Source organism: Typopeltis vanoorti, chromosome 5 (genome assembly GCF_054136105.1).
Source record: "Typopeltis vanoorti isolate ZY-2024b chromosome 5, IOZ_Tvanoo_1.0, whole genome shotgun sequence".
In the NCBI taxonomy this organism is placed as follows: domain Eukaryota; kingdom Metazoa; phylum Arthropoda; class Arachnida; order Uropygi; family Thelyphonidae; genus Typopeltis; species Typopeltis vanoorti.
Genome location: NC_143553.1, coordinates 129,742,506 through 129,759,133, shown reverse-complemented (window position 1 = coordinate 129,759,133; position 16,628 = coordinate 129,742,506). Strand labels below are relative to the sequence as shown.

Genomic DNA, 16,628 nt, shown 5'->3' with positions numbered 1-16,628 from the left:
TCAGCTTGAAGAGACAACGGATAGCAACAGGGATTGTCATTTAATTGCTTATGTTTGATTTTGCGATGGATTATCAGCAGTTGAAGAATTATTGTTTTGTAAATCAATAGAAAGAAGAGCCACAGCATCTGAATTGTTCAAAATATTGGATGATTTTATATGCAAGGCAAACATACAGTGGAAAAATTGTGTTTGAATTGCATTGATGGTGCTCAAGTTATGTCTGGAAGGTTTAAAAGTTTACAAGCGCTTGTGAGGGAAAATCCCCACAATGTATTTGGACTCATTGCAGGATTCATAGAGAAGCTTCTGCTGCAAAGGAAATCAGTCCAGGTCTAAACATTGTGTTAACAACAGTTATAACCGTGGTGAATTATATAAAAATGAGACCCTTAAAATCAAGACTCTTTTCTGAATTTTGCAAAAACATGACTAGGACGGAACATTCAGCATTACTATTTTACTGGGAGACAAGATGGTTATCACAGGGAAAATGTTTACGTGTTTACGAATTAAGAGACAAAATAACAATCTTCTTGGAAGAGGAAAATCATGAAGAAGCAGAGAAGTTTAGAGACTACTTATTTGTGATGAAATTGAGCTACTTGGTGATTCAAGAAATTAAGTATATTAGACCTGCAACTCTAAGGAAAAAATTCACATATCTTAGATATGAGAAAAAGTTAATGCTTTTTGTAAAAAACTAGAGTTATGGAACAAAAAGTTAAAGCAACAAAAATTAGAATGTTTGTAAATGTGGATGAATTTATCAAAACCTACAAGGCAGAAGAGCAACACATCAAAGTTTTATCTGCAACTATCGAAAATCATTTAACAATGTTGATGAAGAATTTTAGAAGCTATTTTATAACCGACAACAACATAATAGCAATGTAAGAGTAGGCCAGAAACCCTTTCAAATTACCCCCAAAGATTTCTCAATTAAAGAAGAGAAACAATTTATACACTTCACGTCAAGAGGCAAAATCAAAAGACAATTTGTTTTTAAATCTGTTTGAATTTTGGGCTGGTGTTGACCTTGAATTTTCTGCACTAAAGTCAAGAGCTTTTCATGCACTTTTGCAATTTCCATCTTATCTTTGTGAAATTTGGTTTTCTGCAGTGGCTGCCTTAAAAAAAAAATATAGATCTCAATTAAATATAGAAAGAGAACTAAGAGTGTCAATTTCCAATGTAAATCTTTACTCTGCAAAAAAAAAGCCCAAGGAAGCCATTATTAGATTCATTGTTATTGTTTAGTTTCAATTAGTTTCTCAGTATTATTTTAATGGCAAATATAGCCTACTTTGGTTTAGGGGTGCCCTCTTTTTTACAATGTCATTGGTTCTTTATCCAAAAACTTAGGGCATTATTGACATTTTAAAAAACTAATATACGAAGAATAAAATAGGAGGAAAATTTGGACACCTTTTTTGGATCATGTTTTCTGTTTCCTTATCCCGACCATGTGCCTTCATCTGCTGTTGAAGGAAGGGGGGGCAGGTTTGGGAAAGTGGGGGTAAAGTAATGTGGGGGAATTACTTGAAAAAATCCGGGTTTTTTATATGTATAATAATATTATTATTAAAAGTGGGTAGAGAGCATTTGGGATGTGGGGTGTGAGAGAAGGATCTGAAGATAGAAATTATTTTTTTGGGGAAGAGGAGGGATTTAAGAGAAAAAAGTCAGAGGTGGGAGTAACGTGGTATGAGCCATTTCGACAGGCATCGTCTTTGGAACTCATGGGGGAAGGCGTACTTATACTGTTTCTCAGTATATTTTGCAATATATTTTGATATGTCCCCATAAGCATAACTAGTTTATTCAATACAGTGGATTTTATACATATTATTTTATTTTCAGAGTGTATTTTATATTTCTGTTTTTATATTGTTTTTGTGTCAATAAATAGTTTATTAAATGCTTTTGTTTCAATAAAGTAGTTTTCAGTTTTTCCTTTGATTCCCACCTTTCTTCACCCCTCCCCTTTAGGTATTTCACACCTCCTTTTGGAGGGCGCACCATAAGTTGAGAATCACTGATGGAGGTTTAATCAAGTGGACTTAAACTAAATGCCTGCAATACAAAGAGCTCTGATTCACTAACAGACTCGTCTACAAAAAAATAAAATGTTTTATGGCAACACAGGCCACTATACCATGTCATGTGCCATGCCATACAGTCTGAGAACCACAGTGAATGACTACACAAATTATTTCAGAGGAGCTCTCACACGTTCAAAATCAGACTGAGAAACAGGACAGCATTAAAAACCTTCTTTTGCATTCATGAGGATTAAACATTTCCTGACAGTATATTCTTCTCATAATACAACATCTTACATGTGAGAGTGTGTGGAACAGCCAACAGGTACAACTCAAAGACTCCCATGTGTGGTGTACTCTCTCATGAAAAACAAAGTTTTTCATCACTTTCCTCACTGTTTGTGACTTTTGGAGAATCCATTTCCTGAAATCCTCATTCTACAGAAAGGACTCCTTATGGATCCCCTTCTCTGGGGGAACGAAGGACATATTTATCATGAAAAGTTCAAAAATGTGAATGAATATCATCAGGGCCACACAATGAATGAAATGATGTATCTTATCTGGTTCAGATTTACTCATATTATACTAAGGATAAAAGCAACTCGGCTTTAAAAGCACATTCATTCCAACAAAACATATGATATCATTAAATTTCTGATATACAGCATGTCTCAGTGTAGTTTAATGTAACATGAATAAATTCGAAAACTTAATTATTGAAGTTTTTTATGCACCAATTTCATGAATTTGGACTAACATTTTTATTCTTATTTTCAGGTTTGTCCTCAGTGTTGCATTTCTAGTTAAGAATCAAAACAAATTAATAATTTCAAAATTATTTTTATTTTTCAACATAATCTCCTTTAAGACTAATATATTTATTCCAGCGATGCTCCAGCACCATTATTCCGTTCCTGTAGTGGTTCTCATTAAGATCTGCAAAATATCCCTCTATACCTGCAATTACCTCTTGATTCGAAGAAAAACGCTGACCAGCGAGGAAGAGTTTTAGTTTTGGGAAGAGACAGAAGTCAGAGGGAGCCAAATCTGGGGAATAGGATGGATGTTCCAACAATTCATAGTGCAGATCCCTTAATTTTCCCATTGCCAAAATACCTTTGTGGGCAGGTGCATTGTCCCAATGAAAGACGATTTTTTTTCTTCTGTAAACCAGGTCTCTTCTCACAATTTTTTTTGTCTAGTCTGGAATGAACAGTGGCTTGTACACCACTAGTTTAATGCTTTGTCTAATTTCTCTCTTATTCTATATACGTTTACATAAATGGTTCCCTTCAACATCAGTTTTGACTATTGTATTATCTATTTTCAAATTTCATGTACCATCTTCACTCAGTACTAAAATAGATGAAGTGTTTTACTTCTGTAAATTTACCTTCGAGAATACTGTTGACATGTTCTAAGTTTCTGTCTATTTTCCAATTTTGATAGCAGATTGGACACCACATTATTTTATAATATGATCCACAGTTAGGTTACATTATGACCAGTAAATTATAACTGCCAAGGAATTATATTCTTGTTTTATCCTGGGTATAAGCGTAAGCAAATAAAGTTTGTGCAGGAAGTACCTTAACTAATAGGTGAAGATAATGACTATGCAAGAGTGATAACCTCAAATTATTTGCCTTGGTATCCCATAATGCAAAGTATACCGTGCATAATACACGCATTTATACATGTATAATAAATGCATATACACTACTTTGAAAGAAGTCAACGGACATCCCCATGGGCAAAGTGCATCATGCCATGTAACAACTCGTGTTTGTAGCTTAATGATGATCCCAAGTCAGTGCAACTGTGTCCAGGATAAAGGGCTGTGAGAAGGGAAGAACTGACAGAGTTTGAAAGCGGAGTTGTAATAGGATGCTATGTTGCATGCATCCTATGTTTGGCAAATTGTTGATGAATTGGGCCATCCCATAATGCAAAGTATTATGCCATCCCATAATGCAAAGTAAATAATCAGTAATGCCATACTGTGATGGAAGTACAGGGAGACAACTGCAAGTGCTACCCACTACACTCATCAAACGGAACTGTAGGGTGCTACAAAGGACAACATGTAGAAACTGCCATTTGTTGGCCGACCTGTTGAATGTGGAGTTCCACACATTGACTAGAACACAAATCTGAACAAAAGCATTCAGAACCCAGGCTCATAACATGGGTTTCCATGGTAAGACTGCAATATGCAAGCCCCACATTATCTGAACTGACACAAAGCATTGCCTTCAGTGGTGCAAAGAGTGTGTGTGTACAGTGGGACATGGAAGCTTGAAAGCTGTGTTATGGAGCAGCAAATCATGCTACACTCTCTACCAAGCAGATGGATGGGTGCTAGTGGATGAGAGAACATCTCTTATCAGAGTGTGTTACACACTCTGATAAGAGATGTTCTCTCATCCACTCAACTATGAAATTCGGAAGTGGCAGTGTGATGGTACAGTCCTGTGGTTTGGCCTTGGCCATCTGTTTGTGGTGACACAAACTGAACTCCGAACATTCTGACATAGTGTTTCTACAGAACGGGCCATAGTCTCTTTCAGCAAGATAATGCACCATGTAATAAAGCTGCTGCTGTAGCTGCATGATTTGTGGACAAGAAAGTCACCACAACTGACTGCCCTCCACAGAGCCCTGACTTCAACCCTACTGAGTATCTGTGGGATGAACTGGAGTGTCAGGCAAGATCAAAGGACATCTGCCCAACAACAATCCATCACATCATTACATGTCTACAGGAAGAATGGTCTCAAATTCCCACCGATCACTATCGTATGCTTGTGGACAGTATACCCTGTAAGATTGCAGCAGTCATCATAGAGAAAGAAGGTGGACGGGACACTGGGATAAACAAGGCACACACTGTTTTCATCAGGGAACTTGGGTAAACAGCAAAAAAAATCAGCTACTGGAACAATTTCAACTCAACATGAGCAAAGTTCAAGATGGGAACTATCAACCTAAGAAACAAAATGAAACTAACAGAAAAACTGGTTAAGTACCAGACTTACAAACAGGTATTACCCAAACACAGACGACAGATACGAGATTCTTCTAAGTAATGAATACAACATATTTCAGTAATTGAACGTAGAACCCACACTATTTCAGACAATAATATATATCATATTAGGGACTGTGGGATGACAGCACTTAGTCTCTTCATTGGTTGTTGCTTATAATTAGTAATAGGCTTGGACCAACTATCTCTGATTAGCTACCAGTGGGGACTGAATTACCCACTCAGTCTCCAAAAAGTTAGACAGGGCTAAACGGCCTCATGTACTCCCTATATGGGAATAAATTAGCTTAGCTGATCAGGGAAAGGAAGTAGTAGCTATACTATTCAACAATAAATATGAGGATAACCATTCTTAAATAGCAAGCAATATCATGTAAAGTGTTGTGGGCAAACATTAGAATTGGGAAAGAGAAAAACAAAACTTATTTGTGCTTGTGGTCCCCTACAAAAGGTTCTATTAAGGAAGAAATGGAGGAATTTTTCAAGGCACTAGAGAAGGCAGCTGATATAAAGAAAATGACAGTCCTTATAGAAGATCTAAATAGAAGAGTAGGGAATGATTACCAGACACAGAAATGTTTTGCAAAAATTTGGACAAAAGGGCAAAGGTAACAATAATGGTAAGCACTTGATGAATTTCTGTTGAGGAAATGGACGGATCATTGTAACCTCGAGTTCCACCATAGAGACTTGCACAAATTCACATGGGGAGAAGGCAAAACAATGAAAAAAATCATTTTTACTGTGCTTCACGCTGAGTCGGGAGACAGAAGAGTGTACAGGATGTTTGAAATAGTAAGTGATGATTATTCAGTTTTGAACAGGATAAAACAATGCAGTACAGAAAAGAAAAAGTGTTCATGTTGAACAGCTTTGGAGGTGAACTATAGATTAAAATACACAAACATTATTCACGAAAAAATAAAAGATATTCTAAAACAAGAGCAAACTTTGGTGATTTGCTGGCTGCAGATCCTGAAGAAAATATTAATTCAGGAAGAGAAGCATGTGGTAAGGTTGTCTGCAAGAATGGAAGAATTAGAACTTTGTGGTAGACTTAGGAAGTTAGAGAGGCAGTCAGAGAAAAGAATAAAGTATATCAAAAGTTCCTAGCAAGCAAGTCATAATTTGATCAGATAAAAATACAGAGAAAAATTTAAGAAAGTGAAGCACTGTGTAAAAGTAGCTAAACAAAACTCATGAAAACAATTTGGTAAGATGACATTCAAATAGCAATGATTAAACTGTGAAGGTATAAAATTTTATAGTGGCAACAGTGCATAATTCAGAAGGCCTGTTCAGAGGATCAATTCAGAAAGCACAATTCCAGATGGCTGGTGTAGAGCTTTTGTAACTCTATAACAGTGAATATGCCAATTTCAGAGTAATTTTCTTACTGATGAGAAGCAAATAAGAAAAATTGTAGAAAGGAAACTTGGAGAAGAATAAGCTAAGTTTGAGCCAAATAGAGGTTGTACTGTTCATATTTTTACATTACTGTATTTACTCGAATATGACTCGCTCTCACATATATTTCACACCCCTGATTTTACTTTAGTAGAAAAGAAATTAAAAAGACAGGAAGTTAGAGGTGATGTAAGTTTTTCATGTAGTACTATCATATCCTGTTCATCCCTTGAAGGTATATGTCAGGAATTTGATAATGATGATATCAGCTGTTTACATTTATGCATAAGATGCTACAATCCTAAACAAGCAGTCTACAGGATACCTAACTAAACTGAATAAATGCTGTAATAAATTTGGTAAGAAAATCAGCAATAGAAAGACAAGAACAATGAAAACAGGCTGAAATATTGAAACCATCGATTACATCCTGAATAAGAAACCTTTAGAACAAGTAAAACATTTCAACTCTTTAGGCACAATATGGAAACAGACAACAGAATTAGCAAAGCTGGGATGGTAGGAAGTCACCTGAATAAGTTTATATGGAATAAGAGAGAAATTAGTCAAAACACTAAACTAGCTATATACAAGACAGTATTCAAACCAATTTTAATTTTTAAATCTGAGAGCTGGGTTAGAAATAAAACACTTGATCAAAGACTGGAGACCACTGATAAGAGAGTTCTGAGAAAAATTAGAGATCAGAACAGATGACATCAATGGCAGTATCATATTAAAAATGAAGATAAAAGGAAGGAACATGATACTGTCAACATTCAGGAATGTGTGAGCCAAGTTCTCAGGTGGTATGGTGACAAACAGAATGGGGTAGGGTAAGATTAGCAAAACAGATATTTGTTACTGGAATAGCAGATCAAAGACCTAAAGGAAAACCAAGGTCTTTGTGAATGATACAAAAAGAAGTGAATTAGAAGACAGAAATATAATATTTTATGACACTGAAGCAATGACAGATAACAGATTAATTTGGAGTAAAATTGTTGATTAGAAGATAGTAATGAAGTAAAATTTACATGTACTATTATCATAACAGCCTGTACATTTCCTGAGGATTCCTATCAGTAATCCGCTGATAATGGAAAAGGGGCATTACTTATATTCAACATCATTCATGTGAAGTATTATTACTCAATTTAAATGCAAGTAATAAAAAAGGACTTTTTATACCACAGAGGTAAAAAAAAAAAAAAAAAAAAAGAAATTGAGCCTCCAGGTGATGCAAGGTTCAAAAAAAAAAATTTTTTTTTTCATGCTGCTTTGTGATAATGGGAAGCCATATATAACAAATGTTGGAAGTGCTAGCTTCAACTGAGTTGTTCGAATCAAGAATTATTTAGACACAGGCATTATTCAGAAACCTCTCAGGTTTCAGATGAATCTGTGGCTGCAGAAATAGCATTATTACATATTTAAGAATTTAATGAAAGCAAAAATATGCTCCCTTGCCATAATTAGTTTCTTTTTTCACAATGAAATGGAAACCTAAAACCATAATATCAAGTTTATTTATATACAATATACTGAAGTAATGACTGGTGAAAAGTATGTTGCTACTTTCACAAAACTTTTTGTTCTTCGACACCATTATTATCTATTGGACTATCTTGAAAACATCTCCCCAACCTCCATTTTAAGAACAGTCAGAAGGCTAATAATAATTATTTTTCAATACAGATTTTATATGCATTTCTTCTTACTTGTAAAATATGAAATTAACTTATTTTCATAGTTAACTGGTATTATGTTTGTGCAAATGAGAAATGAGCATTTTATTCTAGATGCTCTCCTAACCTTGATATATATACACATACACACACCCGAGGGTGGTTGGAAAAGTTCTCGGCCTTGACCATAGATGGCAACACTATCAGAAGATTTTTTTTTTCCTAAGTTGGTACATCTGTAATAAGCATCTATGTGAAATTGCAAGTCATTCTATAATAAATTTAGTTTAATCCTTTATCCAAGTGTAAACAAACAAAGTTTGCACCTGAAGTATCTTCAGGACTGAAGCAAAAGTGTTGTCTGTATCCCTTGAAATGGATAAAATGGAGTATTGTGCGGTCATAAAATTCTTTGTAAAAGAAGGTTTAACACCAAAAGAAATTCATTCAAAGTTCATAAACGTTTATGGGCACTCTTCTCCTTCGTTTTTGAGAACTAAGAAATGGACTGCCGAGTTTAAACGTGGCCACACAGCCTTGAAGATGATCCATGTGAAGGATGTCCAAAAAGTGTAACAATACCATCATTGATCAAGTGCATGATATGGTATTGGATGACCGGCGAGTCAAAGTGCATGAAATTGCTGAGACTATATGCATTTCAAAAGAACGTGTAGGATATATTTTGCATTAAGAATTGCAAATGAAAAAGCTTTGTGCAAGATGGGTGCCACGCTTGCTCACCAGCAGATCAAAAATGCACTCGCATGAAAATCTCTGAACAGTGCTTGGAGCATTTTAACAAGAATAAAACTGATTTTGTGCATCGATTTATTACTATGGATGAGACTTGGATTCACCATTACACACCAGAATCCAAACAGCAGTCAAAACAGTGAACACAAGCCAGTTGTTCAGCACCAAAAAAGGCAAAATCGGTTCCATCAGCAGGAAAGGTCATGGTATTGGTGTTTTGGGATGCTAAAGGCATTTTGTTTATTAATTATCTTGAAAAGAGTAAAACAATAACTGGGGAATATTATTCCGATCTTTTAATCAGACTAGATGAAAAAATTTGTGAGAACAGACTCAGTTTGCAGAAGAAAAAAATCATCTTTCATTGGGGCAATGCATGCCCACAAAGGTGTTTTGGCAATGAGGAAAATTAAGGGATCTGCACTATGAATTGTTGGAACATCCACCCTATTCTCCAGATTTGGCTCCCTCTGACTGCTATCTCTTCTCAAAACTAAAACTCTTCCTCGCTGGTCGAATCAAGCGGTGATTGCAGCTGTAGAGGAGTATTTTGCAGATCTTACTGAGAACCATTACAGGGATGTGATAATGGTGCTGGAATAAATGTATTAGTCTTGAGGGAGATTATGTTGAAAAATAAAAATAATTTTGAAATTATAAATTCGTTTTTCATCGTTAGGCCCAAACTTTTCAGACCAGCCTCATATATTATGGAAGATCTGTATAAATTTTAATCTCTAAAACAGCTGTTTCTAATAAATAAACATTGGTATTATGATCTATGTTTAAGTAATAAACTTTGGTATATTTCTTAAAGAGATTAATATTTAGTACTTACTTTTATTCTAATTTTCGGAGCTCGTCTTTTAACTATATCATAAATAATAAGTTGTTAATTGTAGTGTTAAAAGAACATAACAATTTCATCAACTATTCCTATCACTTACTTTCAACTAAAGTCATGCAGATTATATGTTAATAGTAAGAGCTACAACAATCACATTTGGTATACAGTTTCCTCTTACACAATAAAGCAATGTAAGATATTGCCAGATTGGCTATTCCTAAAGATGCTAAAATGAATCTTGTCTTAAATTTTATCTATTAACATTAATTAATGTTTTATATATATATATATATATATATATATATTAATAGCTAGTTTAACATGTAGATAATATTAACTTGAAATAGCATAATAAGAGTTCGTTTGGTCCTCTTCTATGTCATCTTCTCCAATAAAACTATGGTCAATGCTACAGTAAGGTTTAGTATTTGGCATCCTATTAAAAGCAATGTAATAGTTGGATTGTTCCATTCAGACTAGTACTCTTGTAGATCGTATGTAGATGGTAAAAGCTAGACCCAGCAATATCATATCATTACCTCAATAAGTTTTAATAATGGCAAACTGTGAGCAGACATATAAATACAAAATTAATAATGGAAAAACTCATATAAAAAGATTATTTAATAGTATAATTTTTGCCTGCGTGTCAGTTATTGTTTAATTTGAGCTTAAAATGTACTGAAGATGCCTGTGACACACAGGCGAAAATTATACTATTAAATAATCTTTTTACGTGAGTTTTTCCGTTATTAATTTTGTATTTATATATCATTACCTCATACCATGATTCTGAGCACCATAATGGTATAGCTGGTTTCTTCTTCTACATCTCAGCTACATTTGGTAGAACACAATCAAAATTAAACTAGCAAGAACACTTAATTACATACTAGTTAAAATTATATAAGTGATATATAGCCATGTTATAGTGTCTAGTTTCCTTTCGGTAGTTCTCTTCACATCACTACTCACAAGTGAATTGTATTTTGAGTAACTAGTTTCTGCAACCATCAGGTGGCTCCATGTAAACAAGGGCGTCATGGCTTCCTTTCATATCTATTATTTGGTAACACATTTATTTTATGCAGCTGCTAACTTGTATAAATAAGTTGAAGATATATGTATCTGCATTTAGCATGCAAACAATATCAGGAGGTATTTTTTCATGTTATCTACTAGTAAATGATAATGCTATGAGACTTTACAGCATTCACAAAGCACTGCTGGATTGTTCCAGCAGTGTTTTGTGAATGCTGTTTCATTATTCACTACTCTATCTGCTGTCTAATATCATATTTTAAACAAAGTGAACAGCTACCTTCCTTGTATAAAATTAAAAAAAAAAAAAAAATCCAGCTACATATTATTTATATAATGGTAATATTAATATTTTATCTAAATCATAAGTATTTTCATGTTTATCGTATTATATTATATTATATACATATTTTCATTATGCAAATATAAAATAAATAAAAATAAATTAAAACACAATGACAAACCAGAAATTAGCTATAATAAATTCTACCTTCATCAGTCAGAGTTGTTTGGGTTGTGGCTGTGGTTGGTAAAACTGCAGCCATACGAGTATGTGGTGCAGTAGGACCAGTACCAATGGCCATGGGCCTGATACTTGCTGTAGGTGTAGTACGTGCTGAAGATGCTACTGTATGAGGATGAGATTGATGTCTCATAGTTGGTCCAGTGGCTGGAACTGGTGATGCCAATGGCTTAATATTTGCAGTTAAAGGTTCAGAAACACTGGTACTAAAAGCAAAAAAATAAAATATAAACAACATTGTCAATAAAGGAAATTTCTAAACAAGAAAAGAATCTATATAACATGTGCATATAAGGCTAAATGGTCAGTCATGATAAATGTTTAATATTGCAAGGCTATAGTCCATATCTAGCAAATTAAATGCGGTTTCGTACAGGGCATTTCTGAACCTCTTATTATTCACAATCTTCAGATAAAATACCATCCAAGTTTTCTTAAAAAAATCCAAATCCATCACCTGTGAAGTTTAAAGGATTCCCAAAAACACATTCATATGCATAAAGCTTTAGTCTTGTAGTTATCAAAAGATATGCAATCAAGAATCCAAATACAGAACTTTTTCAGGATATTTAGGGACTCAATAAGTAGGAAAGTGATGCTACACTGGGCAGCGAAATTTATCAACTACCTAAAGACTTCCATAAATATTTGTGTTCCAAGCAGAATTTCAATTCACAGCCTGATGGCTGTAAAGAGACTTGGTCAACTAGACCATGATAGTTATATATTTGGGGCTTGAAAAATACACTTACCCATGACAAGTGAAAATTTTTAGTTGGCAGGGAAAGCAAGGGGGGGGGGTTTAAACATACAGTTCAAGGGTGAACAAAGTAACAGTGTAACATTTTGTTTTACCATTATCAATAATGGTAATGGGCTTATTTTGTGCTGAATGATTGAAAATTCAAAATTTTAAATTTGAACAGTGGATATTAAATCTTGGAAAGATGTGTTACAGAAATTTATATTTTTCCAAAATATATAATTTCTTTATATTGTAAAAACAAAACTTAAATGTTTTTTTTTCCCCAATGTTTTCTCAGTTGAAAATCTTGTGACATCACCAATCGTCCTTCCAAATTTTCAGGGCCAATCAGAATTCAGAAGCTCACCAATGCAGTTAATTTTGTGTGTATGCTTGAGGTTTTTTTTTTTTTTAAATTGAGTTTTTATGTTGATTTCTAATTCTTGTGCTCTCAACATTTGTTTAGTAACACACAATACAAAATAATATACAATCTAAATAGCAGAGTACAAAATTTACACCAGCCATATAGGAATGTACTGAGAAAATTTGGAGAAAAGAGCAAAGCAAATAATAAGGTACCTGCTGCATTTTGTTCAGGAAATGGACTAGTCATTAGTAATACCACATTTCAGCATGAAAATGTGCACAAATCCATAGGAAGAGGGGACACAAGGAAAGTCTTGTTGAATATTCTATTGTTGTTGGTTCAAAAAAAAAAAAAAAAAAAAAAAGGATATGAAATAGGAAACAATCACTATTTAGTCCAGAGCAGGATGAAATTTATCATACTTAAACGCATACAAAAAAACTTTTTTTAAAAAAAAAAAGAAATCAAAGTCATTTTGATTTTCTGTCTTGTAGAGAACTGTAGGCTAATACAAATATTATCCAAGGGAAAAAAAAAAAAAAAAAAAGAAAGAATTTAAAAATGATAATTATCCATTGGAGTTTCTTTTTGGCACACTGTGTATGAATGAGAGTGACTGATTCAGCTAGAGATGCATATACTGAGGCTGTTTGCAAGAACAGAAAAATCAGAACTACATCATAGGCTCAGAAAGTTAAAGTGACAATCATGGAAAGGATGAAGCATAATGAAAGTTCCTAGTTTATGACATATGTTCTGAGAGAATACAGAGGAAAATGTAAGAAAACTAAGCATTGCATAAAAGTTGATAAACAAAAATCATGGAAAGATCTTGTAAAGTAGTAATAGGTTGTTGAAGTTTTTGAAAAAGCTTAAAAATGGAGAAGAGCACAATAAAAAGAATAAATGATAAAGTTAACAACATAAAGATTTCTATGTTTAGTTTTCATGATATTCAAGATATTCTAGATGTAGCAATCTTTTGAGTTAATTACTCAACTACCTCAAAAGACTGCTAAAGCATATTAAGAAGTGATGGAATATTGGCAGAAAATATTCAAGAAGAACACTGAAATTTACATATCAATACTTTAAGTAGTCAATACAAAAATTGAAATATATCAATACTATATTTGAGTTTTAGTAACTGAATGGAGAAGGTACATGTGGTTTGATGTAAAGTCAGGTGTGAGATAAGGATGCAAACAACTTCCATTGTTATTCAACATGTATGTGGATCACATTATGTAGAAAAATAACATTAGGCCTGACATCCAAAATTAAAAATGTTAATCTCAGTTCTTTACCTTATTCATCCATCTATTCATTGAACATCATCAGATGACATAGGATCACTCAGTTGCGTGTTGATGAGCCACACCAATCCTTGCCATGTGGTCCTGTTGTATGCTTTTCTGGAGGCATCAACTCTATGAAGATCAGTCACTCCATACATACCATCCATTCATTTCATTGATGATTCAACCCTTCTACCTTTTCCAGGAACTTTACCTTTTACTACTGTTTTGAGAAGTTCACCTTTCATCCATTCAATTTGTCCAAAGTATTTCAACTTTCTTCTGTCAATATCCATAAGGAGCCTTTAAAGTTTTACCAATCTTTTCTAGCACCCATCTGTTTGTCTGCCTTTCAGTATATGATATCTTCAACAGCCTTCTGTAACACCACATCTTAAAAGCAGCTACATCTGGAATTCTCAACTTAATTCTTGTGGAGATAGATTCATCCTTTCAGATTTTAGATAAGTCTCTGACTATTGTTTTAGCCATTCCTAGTCTTCTTCTGATATCATCGGTACAGCAATTCTTCACATTAAAAATGTAGTCCAGGTATTTAAACTTGCTGACTTCCTCAATTCTTTCTCAATTAATGTAAACTTGTTTCTGAGGAGGTTCACTGTCTGTATTTCCTTTTAGAACCACATATCTTTGTCTTGCTAAGATTGAGCTGAAGTCTTCTGTTCTTATTGATTAAATTAACTTTGTCAAGGATATCTCCTTGTTTTTTCATGTCATTACAAAGGAGTATTGTGTCATCAGCATATCTAAGATTACTGATATATCTACCACCTATCCTAATTCCTGTCTTAAACTCATCTAAATGCTACAGGCATGAAGTCTTTAGCAGAGATATTAAGTGGTGAGGAGAAAGTAGTCATCCTTGCTTAACTCCCTTTCCAAGGTGAAGCTAATCAGTTAATCCAACAGCATGGCTTCTTGCTCACTATACAAGTTAGTTATCAACCTGATAATGATAATGTATTGAAAATATATTATTTTCATTACTTCCCAGTTTCATATGCTGAACACAGTCAAACGTTTTTGAGTAGTCTATGAAACACATTACCACAGCGAGTCTAAATTGTTTATACTATTCTATGATCTGTCTAAGGAAAAAGGATTTGATCTCTGGTACCTTTATCTTTCCAAAACCCACTTGTTCCTCAGGCATTTCTGCCTAAACTTTGGCCTCATTCTTATTTAGAATGATCTCTAATAAAATCTTGCTTGCATTAGAGATTAAACTAATGGTTCTATAGTTTTTGCAATCTTTAATATTCCCCCTTCTTGGGTAATGGTTTTCATACCATTAATAATGGTATGACTTCTTTCCTTTACCTTATGAAAATATTATATTCTTAAATAAATCCAGTAAATGTCTTCAGGATTCCTTAACTGAAGTGAATAACTGGTGTCATTTAGTTCAATTAAGGAATTTGGTTTGAAAATCAGCAATAAAAAGTAAGACTGAAGAATAAGTAGAACACTGGAAATATCAGATGCATGATGAATGATGAACCTATAGAACAAGTAAAATAGTTTAGCTCTTTAGGCAAAATTCTTAGAAAAGACGACAAATTAAATATGGAAAAAGACATCAGAATAAGCAAAGCTAATTTGATGAGGAAGTCAAGTGAATAAACTAATATGACCACAGAAAAATTAATCGCAACACTAAATTAACTGTGTAAAAGACTGTTCGATAATTTATGAATTTGAGAGCTTGGTTAGAAATACAGTAATCTACCATTTATCCAACTTTCAAAACCACTGCCCTTCCAATTAATTGACCATTGCATGTCAAATGACTTCTAGTAAAGCACTATGTCATTGTACTTCAATTATAACTTGCCAATCTGAAAACTGAAGGGTTAGATAAACGATAGATTTCTGCAAAACTATGACTAGGGAGTTATTTTAAGAAAATGACCAAGATCTAGGTTGACTGAGTTAGAAATTGCTTTAGAAAACTGAAATATAAGATATAACAATATTGAAATCCTGTCAGTTGTTGATACAAAGTCAGTAATAATGTAAACTTTTTTTTTTTTTTTTTTTTTTTTTTGGCAGGATCATAGTATCCTGTCCAGACCTTAAGGTGCATATCTGGAATCTGATGATAGGAGGCTGTATAACTCTTAATCAAAGACAATGATATAGACTTTTGGACAGAGTTGTCTTTTTAAGTAGAGCCAAGATGCTAAAAAAATGTTCATGTTAAGGATTTGTAATTTCCTATGGTCTAATACTGTTTGTGGACTTCGTATAAAATAACAATGGAAATATATTTTAATTTCTTTTAATAAGAAATGTTTCACAGAAAACTACTAAAATAATGCCTTTCATACCTTCCTCTTTCCACAAGCCCAGCTGCTACTGATGATTTAGAAACCGGTTTATGCTGAGACATCTGAAGAAGATGAAAATTATTAAATATCTAATGAATTGAACATACAATGTATCAAATATGATAACAAAATAAATCATACATTATGTTACAAAAAATGTACAATATGGCATTGAAATGAATTTCTTGTAAGATATATCCAAAAAGAGAGCAGAGACAAGTTAGAGTATAGATAGAGAAGCTATCATTAAGATGATTTTATTATTCATATTAAAAATTATGGGCTTTACAACAGTGTTATAAATAACACTTTTAATTTCCCGGCGTTTCGATCTTCATACTAAGATCATCATCATCTGGAGCATATACAAATATACAGGACAAGCTGAGTTACATTACATACAGTAAGGTAGAGAAACAATGATTTGACATGGGTTATTCTACTGGCATGGCCTCTAGTGAAAGAAAAAAAAAATTAAATTATTTAGAAACTACATCAAGTTAAA

At 33.5% G+C, this 16,628-nt stretch overlaps 1 protein-coding gene across 3 annotated transcripts in view; it reads right to left on the bottom strand.

The window, feature by feature from the left end:
* LOC150106811 (nucleoprotein TPR-like) overlaps positions 1–16,628 on the bottom strand; it is an 826,699-nt gene that overhangs the window by 223,606 nt on the left and 586,465 nt on the right. For all 3 annotated transcript variants that reach the window (XM_090393327.1, XM_090393328.1, XM_090393329.1), the window contains exons 38-39: positions 16,124–16,185; positions 11,327–11,565 (exon numbers count right to left, since the gene is read on the bottom strand). In XM_090393327.1, coding sequence (XP_090249453.1) covers positions 11,327–11,565; positions 16,124–16,185 — 301 coding nt within the window. The remainder of the gene's footprint in view (positions 1–11,326; positions 11,566–16,123; positions 16,186–16,628) is intronic.